The 17,428-nt window shown below is 34.4% G+C and overlaps 2 protein-coding genes across 2 annotated transcripts; one reads left to right on the forward strand and one right to left on the reverse strand.

The window, feature by feature from the left end:
- Positions 1-552: 552 nt before the first annotated feature.
- LOC109207852 (protein LURP-one-related 11-like) lies at positions 553-2,091 on the reverse strand. Its single transcript, XM_019370853.1, has 3 exons — positions 1,594-2,091; positions 1,271-1,498; positions 553-1,125 (listed from the first exon to the last, which is right to left on the reverse strand). Exons 1-3 carry the CDS (start codon positions 1,843-1,845, stop codon positions 991-993), a joined length of 615 nt encoding a protein of 204 aa, XP_019226398.1. The 5' UTR covers positions 1,846-2,091; the 3' UTR covers positions 553-990.
- A 9,266-nt stretch (positions 2,092-11,357) lies between these two features.
- On the forward strand, positions 11,358-11,831 carry LOC109207850 (uncharacterized mitochondrial protein AtMg00240-like). The gene has a single exon (XM_019370851.1). It carries the CDS (start codon positions 11,358-11,360, stop codon positions 11,829-11,831), a length of 474 nt encoding a protein of 157 aa, XP_019226396.1.
- Positions 11,832-17,428: the final 5,597 nt, after the last annotated feature.

Here is a 17,428-nt window from a genome sequence, read left to right on the forward strand (position 1 = left end):
TTATCTGTACAAAAAATCAATTACATGATGGCATAAAACATGCTTAAGTTCAGCAAATATAGAACAAAACTTCAGCTAAAACATGCTGAAGTAAAGCAAATAGAGAACAAAACTTCAGCTACTAGAATGCTTATGTTCAGCAATTACAAACAAAAACTTCAGCCAACACTAAGTTTACATGAAAAACTTCAGCTAAAACATGCTGAAGTTCAGCAATTACAAACAAAAACTTCAGCAAATAGAGAACAAATCTTTAGCTACTAGAATGCTTAAGTTCATCAATTACAAACAAAAACTTCAACAAATAGAGAACAAAACTTCAGCTACTAGAATGCTTAAGTTCAGCAATTACAAACAAAAACTTCAGCCAACACTAAGTTTACGTGAAAAATTTCAGCTAAAACATGCTGAAGTTCAACAATTACAAACAAAAACTTCAGCACACTTGGTTCAGCAATTTTTGCTACTTCAGGCCCGTCTACTAGAATGCAGAAGTTTGCGTGATTGCCTTTGCTACTTCAGGCCCATATGCTGAAGTTACGCGAAAAAGTGGGTATGCTTGCAATTTTTTTGCAAAGCGGGTACAAGTTAAAACGTGACCCAAAAAGCGGGTATAGATGCAAATTCCCCATTGGGCTTGAGTCAGCATACGGCCCAAGTTGAGCGTGAAGCCCAATACGATTCATGCGGAGGAGCCCATGAACTTTGAACTCTTCAAGATTACACTTTTGGTAGAAATGACACCAGGTAGCCACTCTAAAGGGCTGCTATTTAGAATTTAGCCAGTACGTCCTGAATTTCAGTTTTTCAGTTTAATTTTTTAGGATATAAATGTTCTGAGTTGCCCTGAAGTCAAGATTTTTAGTTTAAAATTTCAGGACAAAATAAGTACTGATTAATCTCTAAATAGCATACTTGAGAATGACTATCTGTGTACTTGCCCCTATACTTTATAGGTGTCAATTTCTCATTATCTGTCTAGTTGTTCTTTTATAATCTTCGTTTAATCAAACCGCATACTGTTACAAGAGCCATAATAAACGAGTAATCAACATGGGGTTCCACTTCTAGAGTTAGCACATCATCTCCATACCCAAATCCTACTGATGACTGTTTCTGTTTTACCTGTAATACATATACCAAATTAAATAAAACAAAATTTAGTACAATCCTTTTTAATTCATACATAATCAAAATGAAATGAAATTTATTAATATAAAAAGAAAACAATATAAATTCTATGGACTGGAGAAGTCAAAGGATCACTAACCTCTGCAACAACTTGACCAGCACTATCTGAAACTTTAAATGATGATTTTTTATCAGTTTGTTGAATCTTATAGCAGCTTCCTATAGATTTTTCACAGCCCAAATTCACATTACATATGACTTCTCCTAATCGTGAAAAATACTTGCAATTCCTTCTCACTTGAAACCATGGTTTCCCTTTAAATCCACTGCTTAAATATCCATTCCAACGACCAAATAATCTTAGCTTCTGGGGAAAAAAAAAAAAACAAAGTTCAATTTCCATATTATGGATATCACAGCAAAATACTTAAAAAATAAACTAATTAAAGTTTTTTCTTTTACCTCTTTTTTAATGGAGAAGAGAACTTGTCCATAAAGATCCATGAGAAATACTTCATTGCTACTTGTTTCTTGGTAGTTGTCAACTCTGAAAACAATTTCACCTTTAGAATTAAAGACAGTACAACCATTCCCATGGAACACTAGGGATTTCATCCATATAGTGAATGTTTCTCTTGTGGACGTCACATAATTAGGAGAGGTAAACGAAGGAGAATTAGAGTTCTTGAATGTTTCTGGATAAATTTTGGCCATTTAAGGAGCTTTTTTGGTACTTGTTTCCACCAAAGTACAATGAGTAGGTTGAGAACTTGTAAGGAGTAAGGGTTTATATAATATATATGATGAAGAAGCTGCCCGTACAAATAGGGGCGTGATTCATTGCTTTTGAACATAAATTTATGTATAAAAATTCATTAAAATCGTAACAAACAATAAATATAGACACATAATTTTAAAATTAGTGAATCTAATCAACAAACTTATAGGATAAACTTAAAAAATTTGGATTCACCTTTGTGTATGAAAAAATATAGTATAACCGAATAAATAAGCATGAAAAAGGACATGTTATCCTTTGAAGTTTGAAACGAAAAAGGAAAGGGTAGAAACATTGACTTAGAACATATTTTTTGCACGTTTATTTTTCGTATTGTGCCGGCAGTCTCCATAGGAAATAAAGTACTGTTTAGTACTTCAGTATATGTATGCAAGTGGGATGGCATTGTCGTTGTCGACAACCACTTACCAAACAAACAAAAGAGATCAACTTTATTTTCATATTTTTTCTCTTGGACAATTATAATGAAAGGAAATTCAACCAATTGTTTTTAAATACGGGTCATAGACTTGTGTGCATTCTATTTTTACCTTCTATGTACTCCTTTCCTTTTTCCTTGTTACTATACTCTAACTATATTACTTTCCGCGGGATATCAGTTTTATGATTCATTACATATTTCTTTTTTTGTTTTATAATCTTTTGTAGGAGATCGATAAAAAAAAAAAGCATAGGAGAGGGGTTAATAAAATACATAAAATATTCTTGTAGGATCATCTTTTCTATTTGAATTATAACTGGTCATACACAATAACTTTCGCGTGGGTGGAATTATTTCGTATCAAACCCTCATATTATCAAATGTATCTAGATACTGGGAACATTTTAATTTATCCCCAAATCACCAAGCATGTTTGACACTGTTAAGATTAGAGTTGCATTGTAATTATTTAACTAGTAGCCACATTTATAAATTGTTAGAATTGGCTATGGCTATTATTGCAATTAGTTAGTTAGGATGTCAGTTTTATGATTCATTACAATTTTTTTTTTGTTTTATAATCTTTTGTAGGAGATCGATAAAAAAAAGCATAGGAGTGGGGTTAATAAAATACATAATATTATAAATAAATTTTATTTATGGTGAATGTCTATATTTAGAGAGATTCTAGGGTTTATTACTTGGTGGCTAAGTCACCCTCTCCCTATAAATAGAGGGGTCCTATTCCATTGTAAATCATCCAATATCAATAAGAATCCTCTCTCTCTCTTTTTCTCTGCAATATTGTTCTTGTTCTTTTATTGTTTCATAACACGTTATCAGCACGAGACTCTAACCAATTGAGCAGAAGCTTTGGGATTGAGCATAATGATTGTCAATTGTTCCATGAACTTCCTTCATGATTAAATTCTGGATTTAAGGTAAGTATTTTACCGTATTTTTCTCTTTTATTCTATACTTTGATTTTATATACAAGCAAAGACAACAAAGTTTGATTATAACTCTAATGGAGTTTGTAAGAAATTATAACCACCTGAAGTGGTAAAAATTTCTATGTCTTGCCATGATCAAATTCATGTATGATTATGGGCACAAAAAGTGGAAACCCGTCCCATTGAATTTGCTCCATTCTCATTCCTTTAAGAGAATGTGATAGCAGTATGTGATAAGTCTGAAAGAAGACAAAATTATCACTATGAATGTATCAATGGATGTGGACGTGGCAATAGACGAAATTATAATCGTCATCATTGTGATAATGAGAACAATAAGGATTCTCAAAATAATCTTTCACTCTGTGAAAAATATTTGTCATTAATTTGACATGAGATTTTGTAAAGCACATATAGATGATTATGGTCCATTCATGATGTGAATGCGACAATATCTGATTTATGAATACATATTCATTCTTCAAAGAATATGAACGTGCTAGTGGTAGTGAATATACCGCACTCACCTCTAAAAGGAGGTTTGAGATGATATAAGAAATAATGTCATTATTATGGCATGAATGGTCATTGGTCACGTACCTATTGTACGCCAAAATATTTTGGCATTGTGATTATTAAAAGACAACGGTAATGCAAGAAACAGATCTTGCATATAATTTTGACCATGACCATAATGGTATAACTTTCTCCTTAAAAGAGATTCACCATATGGGTGTTGATAAATATGTGGTACTACAAAATTAATTGAGAACTCTGCAAGAGCCAATTATACTATTTTGGAGAAACACAATTAATTACCAATAAGGTATTGTGTTGTAGTAAGTCTCAAAGAAACTTATTCAGTTTCCAAAGTATATGCGAAAGCGGTTGATTATATTGAGACTATAAATAAAGGAAATATTTAATATCTTCTATTACCACAACTTGTAGCGGGGTAATATGTATGTGAAAAGCTACCCGCTTTATTCTCCAATTTGTACTACATAAACAAAAGAATACCACAATGAAGTGGATATTTATTGATATAAAAAACCATATCATAATAAACTTGGAGCTTATTCATAATTGCACACATCATGGTGTAAACCTGAAGTTTATCAATATTGATAATTTATCCAGTTGGCATAATTGGTTTAGCCATGTTAATTCAAGTATGATGTGCAAAAATAAAAGAGAATTCACATGGGTAAATATTAAAGAACTAGAAAGTTCTTTACGAATTCTCTTACATTGCTTGTTCTCATTAATTAATAGATCAACTAAAATTGGGATCGAATCCCATGAATGCTGGAAATATCAAAGGTGAATATGGGCTCATTCACCTGCCATGTATACCACATAAGATGCATCTATGAGATGGTTACATCTGCGATTATTATTAACCCGCAACATGGTGTTTGCGAGGTAACTTGCTCAATAATTTNAAACGAAAAAGGAAAGGGTAGAAACATTGACTTAGAACATATTTTTTGCACGTTTATTTTTCGTATTGTGCCGGCAGTCTCCATAGGAAATAAAGTACTGTTTAGTACTTCAGTATATGTATGCAAGTGGGATGGCATTGTCGTTGTCGACAACCACNATTGGTTTACATAAGAAAGCCAATGTAGTTTTGAACATGCAGTTCAAACACTTGAAAGTATAAGTCAATGGTATGTGCAATCAGTTTTCGATATCTTATATGTCTAGCATGACATGAAAACTTGATATGCATCTAAAGTCTATTATATGGCTTATATGACTTAAAAATCCTTGAAGGATTTAAATTGCTTAAAGCATATAGAATTCATGGTCATGAAGTACTATATCCTAAATGTAATTTGTGCATATGTATCTTGCTATAACTATAAGCAAGATAATATGATAGCAAGAGTTTTCACCTCTATGTGAAGATATTGAACTGACGATTTCAACAAGATCATATGAAGACAATCCATCTCTATCAAGAATGATGATTTCAAGGTGCAATATATTCATTCAAGTTAATATGGCTGATTTGTTTATCAAATATCTACCAAAGATCTTTTGAAGATGGTGCACAAGATTGGAATGCAAATGCTTAAGGATGTGAATTGATGCTCTCGTGAGGGGGAGTTAATACGCGTTGTACTCTTTTTCCCTTACAAGGTTTTGTCCCACTGGGTTTTCCTTGCAAGGTTTTTAACGAGGCAACCGAAAGGCGTATTATTAGATATGTGTACTCTTTTCTTTTTCTAGAATTTTTTTCCCACTGGGTTTTATTTTAGTTAAGGTTTTAACGAGGCACATTATCTGTTGAATAGACATTCAAGGGGGAGTGTTATAAATAAATTTTATTTATGGTGAATGTCTATATTTAGAGAGATTCTAGGGTTTATTATTTGGTGGCTAAGTCACCCTCTCCCTATAAATAGAGGGGTCCTATTCCATTGTAAATCATCCAATATCAATAAGAATCCTCTCTCTCTCTTTTTCTCTGCAATATTGTTCTTGTTCTTTTATTGTTTCATAACACATAAAATATTCTTGTAGGATCATTTTTTCTATTTGAATTATAACTGGTCATACACAATAACTTTCGCTTGGGTGGAATTATTTCGTATCAAACCCTCATATTATCAAATGTATCTAGATACTGGGAACATTTTAATTTATCCCTAAATCACCAAGCATGTTTGACACTGTTAAGATTAGAGTTGCATTGTAATTATTTAACTAGTAGCCACATTTATTAATTGTTAGAATTGGCTATGGCTATTATTGCAATTAGTTAGTTAGGATGTCAGTTGATGTCAGGGTATTAGTTAGTGGTAGTTTTAGGCGGTTAGTGGAGGATGACAACTGTACAAATACAGTGTCTTGTATATAAACGAACTAACTTTTCTGATTTCTAGCTAATGAGAAATATTTCCCCAATCTGAATTTCTCTCGAAGCTTCTTCTTCTCTTCTGAGTTCATGGATCTCAGCCATGGCAATTGAGCTTCAGCTCAAGTTTTTCTCCATCAGCTCTCAATTTTGACATGGTATCAGAGCGTAGGAGTCATATACTGAGGTAATTCACAGTTTCTTACTTCATCTCCTCTTCAATTTTGGATCGAAGAATCTAGGTTTTCTTCGAAATCGTTAATCGTTTGAAATTCTGTTCGAAACTATAATTGTCACTGTGATCTCGTCTAATAGTGACAATTCTTAGTACTTTTAGCCTCTGTTTTCTCGAAGTGTGGTTATCTGTGTTGTCTCTGTTGAATTTCCATTTCTCGCTTTCAATTCACGGTTAAATCAATTGAGATCTGCGATCTAAGCAATGGCTGGAGACAAGGAAAGTGCTGTAGAAAAGGACAGCTTAGATACCTCGAGTCCCCTATACATGCATCCATCGCAGAGTGCAGGTTCAGTATTGGTACTTGTGGCTTTTGATGGCACAGGATACAGATCTTGGAGGAGAGGTGTACTTAGAGCCCTCTCTGAAGAATAAGGTTGGTTTCATGACAGAAAAGTGTCAGAAACCAACAATTGGACATGCAACTTTTGATCAGTGGGAGCGATGTGATGATATGGTAACTTCATCGATTCTAAATTCCCTTTCAAAGGATCTAGCGGATAGTTTGCAATATGTGAATGATGCGAAGGAGCTGTGGCAGGAGTTAGAAGATAGGTATGATCAAACCAATGGAGCAAAACTCTACCAACTTCAGAAGGAAATTAATGATTTGAGTCAGGGAACCCTTGATATAACAGGCTATTATACAAAAATAAAAAGTTATGGGAGGATCTAAACACACTGAATGCACACGCACAATGCAGCTGCCAGTGCACCTGCGGAGCTAAAGCTAATATGCACAAGGCTGAGCAAGATAGAAGACTGATACATTTTTTAATGGGTTTAAATGAGGTGTATACTGTTGTGAGAGGGAGCATACTGATGATGAACCCCCTTCCAAGCATTGCTCAAGCTTTTTCCATTCTCATACAAGAAGAGAAGCAAAGGGAAGTTAAACCACAAAATCAGCAACTAGTGATTGAGTCCACATAGTTGAGTGTTAATGGTCTGGAAAGAACACCTTTAGGACAAACTACAACCAACACACAAATGCTACTGGGAACAACAACTATGGAAGAGGTTATATGGGAAATAGACCTAGGCTATTCTGTGATTTCTGCAAAAGGCCAGGCAACACTAAGGATAAATGCTATAAACTATACGGATATCCTCTGAATTTGAAGTACAATAATGGCAACAGGGAAGGAAATTAGCAGCTAATGTGTTTGAAACAGCAAGTGATGCAACAAACATGCCAGATGAAGGAGGAAATCTTCAGGAGCAAGGTCGAACCATGCAACAATTGAGCAAAGAGAAATATGCACAACTGCTGAGCATATTGGAGCCCTTTAAGAATGGAAACAGTGGAGACAACTCAGGAAACATAAACATGACCGGCGGTGCTTAGGGGTGTGCATTCGAATCGGTTTATCGATAAATCGAATCGATTATTTGTTATCGGTTTATCGATATCGGTTTATCGATTTATCGATTTCGATTTCGAAATTTTCCTTATCGAGTTATCGATTTTGATTTCGATTTTGTCCTCTTCGGTTATCGGTTTATCGATAAACCGATAAGATATACAATTTTTTTTACCCTTATTCTATAATACCCTTTTCTTTATCCTAAGTCCCTAACCCTATTATTTCCTCTACCACATTTAAGGAATGATCATATTTAAAGCTCAAGGGAATGAAGTTCAAATTAATGGAAAACAGAAATTAGCCGTGATGATGTATTTTGTTTTTTGTTTTTTTATACCGTTGGAGTGTTGGTGGCATACATTTGATCCCTTACTTTAGTTTCGTTGCATGTGCTTGTTGACACAATTTTTATGTTATAAACGGCGTTCGTCTTATTTTAGCTTCTTTTTGTCCATATTAGTTAGGCGTGTTTATAGCGATATACTTCCCGTGGAATCCCGCAAATTTTCTTATTGGTGTAATCGATAACCGAATCGATAAGCCCCAAAAATCGGTAAATCGAAATCGAAAAAATCGAAACCTTATTGAAACGATAACGATAAGCATATGTACAAATCGATAATCGATAAGTAATTATCGATAAGGGTCAAAATCGATTCGATAAATCGAATGCACACCCCTAGTGGTGCTGTTAACTTTGCAGGTATGACTGCTTGTACCTCTTCTGTTGAGTCAAGTAAACAGTCTTATGAAAGTTTCAAAGAAAATGCTGATTCCTGAATTCTTGACTCAGGAGCCACTAACCATATGACCTATAATAAAGCCTCATTAAGCAATATCAAAACTTTAGTTTACCCTTTCTTGGTCTCTTTGCCAAATGGATATAAAGTAAAGGTGACAATAATTGGAGATGTCATTCTCAGTCCTCATTTCATTCTAAAAAGAGTTCTATATGTGCCTAGTTTCAAATTCAATCTAATTTCTGTTCACTCATTGGCAGTCCAACTTGATTGCATCATCATATTCACTAAATTCTCATGTATTCTTCTACAGGGCCTTTCACTGAGGAGGCCTCTGGAGATTGGTAAGGCTAAAGGCAGTCTCTACCTTCACTATCCAAGTTCAAGAAAGAATAATTCTTCTACTGTAAATAGAGTCTCCACCACATCACTCACACACAGCTCTGCACCTAGTGCACCCATCTCAGGTAGTCACAGTATCAATAATGTACAATGTCAACACCCTTGTAATTCAGCATCTAGTGCATCCATTTCTTCTCATGATTGTGATAATAAAAGTGTACAAGTCTTCTTGAACTCCAATAAAAGTTCTTCTAATAAAACAGACTCAGTGTGCAATGCATATACCTCTAATGAAAGCCCTGTGGATCTCTTGTGGCATAATAGGCTCAAGATGAAGGGTATCAATTTCATACCAATAACCTTTGCAAATAAATAACTTTTTCTGTGTTCCATATGCCCTATGGCCAGACAAACTAGATCTCCTTTCCCAGTGAAAACTACTTCCACAACCAAGACATTTGAAATCTTACATGTGGACATGTGGGGTCCTTATCATGCATCAACTCATGATAATCACAAGTATTTTATTACCCTAGTTGATGACTATAGTAGATGTACCTGGGCACATCTATTAAGCAGCAAAAGCAATGCCCTGCATGTTATAAAGGCCTTCTATGCAATGGTCCAAAACTAGTTCAATACCTCAATAAAGACCATCAGAACTGATAATGGTTTAGAATTTGTGAATACTGAAACAGCTATGTTCTTCCAAGCCAAGGGAATCACACACCAGAAAACCTGTCCATACACTTCACAACAGAATGGCATAGTCGAAAGAAAACACAAATACCTACTTCAAACTGCAACAACATTGTTATATCAGTCCAAATTACCCATAAGGTATTGGGGAGAGCGCATTCTAACTTTTACTACCTGATCAATAGATTGCCATCTACATCCCTTAAAGGGAAATGCCCTTTTGAAATTCTATATAAAAAGAAACCAAGCTACTCACATCTTAGGAGTTTTGGTTGTCTATGTTTCCCTACAAACCTGAAACCTCACAAAGATAAATTTGAGCCAAGATCAACATCCCATGTTTTTGTAGGATACCCCTTTGGATCAAAAGGATACAAAGTTCTAAGCCTAACCACAAGGAAAATACATGTTTCAAGAGATGTGACCTTTCATGAAACAATTTTTCCCTTTGCATTGCCAGGAAAGCACAGTGATGTGTCATCTAAATATGAGCATCAATCTCTTCCTTTTCCTCTTATAGGACCTAGCATGAGTCATGTTGACATTGTCAGTCCTAATGCTAACAGTAATAGTGGTGATCCACATCAACAATTAATGTCACCTGAACTCTCATTTGGCAATGACACTAATGATAACATTTATGAACCTATATCACCATCTCAACCAGACTGCCAAAGCTCCTCTAACTCAAATAGAACCTCCAACACATCACCTGAACCTTGTTTCCACTCCCAGAACCAGGAACAATCCCTTTTGAATGTTTCACCAAACTCTGCACAATCTGAGCAGACTATAACCCTAACTCATAATAGACCTCAAAGAACACTTAAACCTCCTAGTTATTTGAAGGATAACATATGCAATTCACCCACTCTTAATACTAATGGTGGAAAGCAGGTTGCAGATGATACTCATAGTTCACCCTCTTTTTCTTTTCACACACATGTTCCTCATTTACAACCTATATCCCTTAATGCACTGAGTAATGATAGTCAGCATTTACTTGAAACTCTTTCTACTGACTGTGAACCTGAGTCATATGAAGAGGTAGCAGCCATACCTGCTTGACAACAGGCTATGAACCAGGAATTTGATGCACTTTACTCCAATCATACCTGAGATCTTGTTCCACTACTTGCAGGGAAGAAGGCAATAGGTTGTAAGTGGGTATACAAAATTAAGCATAAGGCAGATGGGAGTGTTGAAAGATTTAAAGCTAGGCTGGTTGTTAAGAGGTAGGAATAGATTATACTGAGACTTTCTCACCAGTTGTAAAGATGACAACTGTCAGAGCATTGGTTAGCATAGCAACAAAGAAGAACTGGGAGATCTTTCAGCTTGATGTAAATAATGCCTTCCTACGTGGAGACCTGAATGAAGAAGTATATATGCAAGTGCCACCAGGGCTACCAGTAGACAAACAGAATTTGGTGTGCAAGCTAAATAAGTCATTGTATGGGTTGAAGCAGGCAAGCAGGCAGTGGTATGCCAAGTTAACTGAGGCCCTATGTTCCAGGGGATATGTGCATTCCATGCTGGATTATTCTTTGTTTTATAAAAGAGTAGGCAATTCAGTGGTTTTTGTAGCAGTTTATGTGGATGATGTTCTCTTGACAGGGACAAACTTAGAAGAAATTAAGGCATTGAAAACTTTTCTACATGAGACTTTTAAGATAAAGGACCTGGGAGATTACATTACTTTCTAGGCTTGGAGATACTGTACAAACATGATGGAGTAATAATCACATAAAGAAAATTTACAAGGGATCTGACACGAGAGTTTAAATGTTCACACTGTACTCCAATGTCCTCTCCACTTAATTCTTCGACAAAGTTAAAGGCAAATGAAGGGAACCTGCTCACAGATCCCACTCAATACAGGAAATTAGTGGGGAAGCTGAACTTTCTCACCAACACACGACTTGATATTGCTTATAGTGTTCAACATCTCAGCCAATATAGGCAGAGTCCTCGAGATTCTCATCTCAAAGCTGCTATGCATGTGCTCAGGTACTTGAAAGGTGATCCTGGTATGGGGATTTTCTTATCAAATAGTGCAGATTATAGATTGAGAGCATTTTGCGACTCAGATTGGGCAGCTTATCCTGAGGCCAGAAAGTCTATTAGTGATTTTATTGTATTGCATGGGGACAATCCAATCAATTGGAAATCAAAGAAGCAGTACACTGTATCTTTAAGCTCTGCAGAGGCAGAATACAGGTCTGCGAGAAAGGTAGTTGTACAGCTTGTTTGGTTATCTAAACTTTTGAGGAGCTGACCATGCCTCTAACTCTTCCCATTCCAATCTACTGTGATAACCAAGCAACTTTGCACATTGTGAGGAATCCAGTGTTTCATGAACGGACAAAACATATAGAGGTAGATTGCCACTTTGTTAGGGACAAGCTCATTGACGGTCTGATTTCTCTGCATTATGTCCACACAGACGAACAACTAGCAGACATACTTACTAAGTCCTTGACAGGCATCAAGCATTCTTCATTACTTCACAAGTTGGCAGTGAGTACCTCCCTTCCAATTTGAGGGGGGGGGGGGGGGGAGGGGTGCTAAGATTAGAGTTGCATTGTAATTATTTAACTAGTAGCCACATTTATTAATTGTTAGAATTAGCTATGGCTATTATTGCAATTAGTTAGTTAGGATGTTAGTTGATGTCAGGTTATTAGTTAGTGGTAGTTTTAGGCGGTTAGTGGAGGATGACAACTGTACAAATACAGTGTCTTATATATAAACGAACTAACTTTTCTGATTTCTATCTAATGAGAAATATTTCCCCAATCTGAAATTCTCTCGAAGCTTCTTCTTCTCCTCTGAGCTTCATGGATCTCAGCCATGGCAATTGAGCTTCAGCTCAAGTTTTCTCTATCAGCTCTCAATTTTGACAGACACAATGAATTTAGGGAAAACTACCCTATATACCTACCTAATCAAAAGTAATTACCCGTAATTACCCATTTTAAAAGTAATTACATCAAATACCTATTCTATTACAACTAATTACCCGCCCAACCAATAAATAATTAGCTTTCTATTTTTATCTCCTCATCAATTCTCGTTGCTGCCGCTACCCATTTCTCAATGAGAAGCAGCAAACACTTTTAAGAAGTTTCAAAATTAATTTTTCTCTTTTACTCCATGAAAAATCACAATTCTCAATCGGAAGTTCAATCACAAAAGAGATAGCATTTGTATGCTGTTAGTATTGTACCTTTTTCTTGCTATCATCACCCTTCTTCTTTTTTATTTGTGCTCCATAATTTATTTTATCTCCTAAAAGTAAAACAAAAAATAAGATGTACTATCTAACTAAAATTTGAATTTTCATGTGTGTTGAAGTGTTTGCTGTTGGAATTTATTGGGTATTGTTCTTTGATTATGATGTTAATGCTAATTTTTCAAAGATTTTATTGTGAGAAAATTAAATCCATCATTGAAGGATCTTGAAACTTGAAACTCATAACTTGGTTTGTTTGAGTTTTTAATTGTTTTAATCCGATCCTGTATGGGTTTGTTTGGAAAGTTGATTGGAGGTTGTAGCTAAAGTTTTAGTCAATTTGGTGGAGATTTTGTAGTAGATTTTAGAAATTTGGGTTAAAATATAGTTGAACCAGAGAAGAAGACGAACTTGTATTGTATACCCAAATAGTATACAAATATACCATTTTGGTATACAATTCATTCCAACTATATACCCTATTATTATAGCTATATACTTCATATGCTAGTTGAATCATTTTTTGGTTGTATTAGCTGCATTTAATTGGTACAATATTTGATTTTCTTTTAATAATGATAATATAGTATAATTTCTTGAAATACTTTATTATATTAATATGTGGTAAACTATTTTTTATTTTTCTCTTTATGCATGTGTGTTATGTAATAGTAGTATAGTCATATAGTTGCCGTGAATTAACCAGTAAAACTGTATACCATGTTGGTATAGTTATATGTCATATTGGTATCATATGGTAGTTTAAACATTGTTTTGATTGTTTTAGCTGCATTTTAAGTGAATTCTATTATGAAATTATTTATATGAACATGATTTGCAGTGCTGGAATTTTTGTGTGCCGATGGACATAAATTATGTGTATTATGTAATAATTTTTATAGTTATAGGCAATTGTTGGAACGACCCCATACAACTATATACCCTGTTAGTATACAGAATGAGCAAGTTGTTTTGCGAATATTTAGCTTGCAATACGAGCATGTAATTTCTCATACTTTTATTGCGTCCTTTAATGTTTTGGTACAGTAGTATAGTCGCATGTAGCAATATTCTAGAGCAATCGTATGCTCTGTTGGTATACATATATACCATATTGGTATCACATGGTACTAGAAATCTTTTTGCTACTTATACTTTTATTGCATTTTTCAATATTTTATTATCATTTTTATTCTAACAAGTATATACGGAGATTTGGTTGTCGTAGATTATGTTTTTTTGCTCTATAACTGGTTGTATTACTGCTAATGGTAGAGTGTGTAATGATATTTGTAGGGAAGGAGATCAATGTTTGTATGGCAATCACGTGTTGATTCTTAGAATCTGATTATGTAATTTATGGTGCTTAGCAGCAATCAGTGTGATATTCAGTGAATTAAATCAAGTGACAACTGATATTATTTCAGTTTGATAATTGAATTTAAAAAATGAGAAAGAAAAAAAAGGTATATTGTGCTAGTTATATTAAAAAAGGTGAACAAATATTTACAATATCAGTTATTTTTCCTATTGAATAAAAAAAGAATAATAAAAATAGTGAAAACAGTAAATGAAATTAGATTATGAAGAGAAAAAGAATATAAAAAAAAGAATTTAAATGAAATTAAAGAAGGAAAAAGAAAAAAAATAAGAAAACGAGAAAAAAGAAAGAAAAAAAGGAAAAAAGAAAAGAAGAATAGAAATAAAAAGAATTGGAGAAAAAAGAAAAAATTTCCCACAAAAATTACTATGGGTAGGAAATGTAATTAGTTTGATGGGTAGGAAAATAAATGGGTAGATATAGGTAAATAATCTTATTTTTGTGGGTAAGTGTGTCATTCTCCCATGAATTTAATGATCCAAATATATATAAGGGAAAAAATAATTCTATTCCTATAATAATATTAAAATATTGGAATAATAAATGAATTAATTATATAAGAGATCTTGCTATTACTGTGATAATAGGTAGGAAAATGGGTGAAAATTGAAATAAGTCATTTACGGGCTAAAGGTAATAACATTTTGGTTTAGTTTTGATTTGATTAAGAAAGGCAACTTTATGTTTAAAAAACTAAAAGTTCTTTAAAATATTTTGTGTCAAAGATGGCTTTAAAATTCAGAGCTACCTTTTGGATAAAACTAAAAGATGAGGATTAGCCGATTGAATAAAGATGACAAATTCGATACAAAGAGCTTAATAATTTTTTAGTAAAAAGTTAAGTGTTAAATTTGGCCAGTCGTTTTTCCACCTGCCCTGCTGTGATTTTCTTAAATAAATCAAAAAGGAAGGGAGGGGAAACTAGAAGAACTATATATTCTAAGTCAAAAAGAAAGCAATCGAAGACTTTGAACATATGCCTAGCTAAATGAAAAAGATTATATTCATGATGTCGTGGGGAAGTATTATCACTGATTATATTACTAGTAGATAGTAGTCGTTAATTGCTTGATTGCATCATTTGCATGCTTATCACTTGGAGGATGAATTATTAGGTCTAATCATAACTGATAGCGACTAACTAATTAATAAAGCACATATTTAAGTTATATATATTAACAATGTAAATAATTTTTGCACTATCATTGTAATTTGACTAATGGTCTTAGACAATCCATTTCAAAAACATTTTCAAAATGCCCTAAAAATTCGAGCATCCACTAACTATTCAGAATAAGACAGCAATATCGTCAGCTATTTAACGTGACATTTTGGGAACTAAACTGTTATCGCTACTTTAGGAAATTCCATTCAAATCCTATATAGACTATGACCGGATAGTAAGACAGAATAGGTGAAAATTTTAAAAGTTCGGATAAGCCTATATTATATCTACTGCTAGTTGATACATGCACACTAGCTAGTTCTAACAACTTTGTGTTTGACATACCAACTTGCAATTTTTTGCTGATTCATCACCGAGATTAGGTACAAATTCACCTTAGCCTTTTTCTTTTTTATGAAAGATCGAAATCGTATGTTTATTTGGATGCTGTCACTGTTGGAGAAACTACGTAATGTTGTCTTTTAATTAGGTCCTCCTGTGCATGCATGTACGTGATGTCATTTGTAAGCTTAGTTGGTTAATACTCCCAAGCCATCGACCACACGCCCTAGCATAGTCTTTTCCGCAGGAACAACCACAATAAATCCAGTGCGCTTGATAAGATCTCCTTCTTTAATAGCAGTATCATTACCAAAGACAACAATTCCTACATTCTCATTCTCAAAATTCAAGGCTATTCCTTTCACACCGCTGGCAAATTCAACCATTTCCCCAGCTTGAATCTCGTTCAATCCATAAATACATGCAATTCCATCTCCAACTGAGACCATTCGACCAATCTCATCCACTTGAAAATTGGTGTAAAAGTTGCTAATTCGACTTTCTAATAGACTTGTTAGTTCCGCAGCTCGGGGAGAAAGTTCCATAATTCAATTAAAGATAGATAGAAAGGAGAATGCCGCTTTAGAAAAAAAGAAAAATCATAAGGAAAGATTATGAAAAGCAAAATCAATCTAAAGAGAGAAGTCTATTAGATAACTAATAAAGAAAAGAGATCCAAAGAAGGAAGAGAGATTCCAAAGCTGGAATTACGTGCGGAATCATTTAGATGATTCGGGCACGTGCGGAGAAGAATCCTAGATGCCCCGGTTAGGAGGTGCGAACGGTTGGCTTTGGCAGATATATATGAGAAGAGGTAGAGAGCGGCCTAAGAAGTATTGGGGCGAGGTGATCAGGCAGGACATGGCGCAGCTTCAGATTTCCGAGGAGATGACTCTTGATAGGGAGGTGTGGAGGCCGTGCATTAGGGTTGTAGGTTAGGGGGTAGTCGAGCATGTTTTCCTCTTTGTACCGGCTATTCAGATAGTGTTTTTTCTAGGACTGCTTGCGACTTATGTTGAGTTATTGTGTTATTGCCCTCCCATTTATTTGTCGTCTCTTACGTTGCTGATATTATTATTTTTCCTGGTTTATGTTGTTGTTACGGATCTGTTGTCTCTTTTCATTTCCTTGTGTCGAGGGTATTCCGGAAACAGCCTCTCTACCTCTCCGGGGTAGGGGTAAGGTTTGCGTACACTCTATTCTCCCCAAATCCCACTAGTAAGATTATACTGAGTTGTTGTTGTTAATAGTGTAAAAAAAATTATATTATCTAAAAGAGAATTAATAATCTTATATTAAAAATGATATTCGTAAGAGAGGTTACCTACTACAACACGTAAAAATACATTGACAATGTGGAAATTCTGCATTGTCAATGTATCTCAGACGTTAAATCTTTCTTTTTAATCTCTGTTTTCCTAGTTGTCAATCTATCCTACTAAGCAAGCATTGCTTTACAACAAGCTACCTAACTGCTCTGAGCATCAGCATACCATTTTGGAGCAGCCAATTTTTCCTTTTTGGTTCTTAGTTGAACCAACAAATTTGAAAAGGGCAAAAAGTGTATGCAGAGAAAGAAATCCAACGTGTAAAGAAAAAACTATATGTCGATGCTTACACAAACCAAGAGCAATGAGCTCACTGCTTATTTAATTACTTTTAACAAAAAAGCATATTCAACTTGTAATAGAAGAAACTAGATATGCTGCTTTGAAAAAAAAAAAGAGCAATTAGCCCATTGCTTATTATTAT

The sequence above is a fragment of the Nicotiana attenuata genome, unplaced genomic scaffold, assembly GCF_001879085.1.
Source record: "Nicotiana attenuata strain UT unplaced genomic scaffold, NIATTr2, whole genome shotgun sequence".
Taxonomy (NCBI): domain Eukaryota; kingdom Viridiplantae; phylum Streptophyta; class Magnoliopsida; order Solanales; family Solanaceae; genus Nicotiana; species Nicotiana attenuata.

Coding starts and splice junctions, on each gene's coding strand:
- LOC109207850 (XM_019370851.1), top strand. CDS start 11,358: ATGTCCTCTCCACTTAATTCTTCGACAAAGTTAAAGGCAAATGAAGGG.
- LOC109207852 (XM_019370853.1), bottom strand. CDS start 1,845: ATGGCCAAAATTTATCCAGAAACATTCAAGAACTCTAATTCTCCTTCG. Junction 1,499..1,593: donor TCTTCTCCATTAAAAAAGAG/GTAAAAGAAAAA, acceptor TTTTTTCCCCAG/AAGCTAAGATTATTTGGTCG. Junction 1,126..1,270: donor CTGGTCAAGTTGTTGCAGAG/GTTAGTGATCCT, acceptor TATGTATTACAG/GTAAAACAGAAACAGTCATC.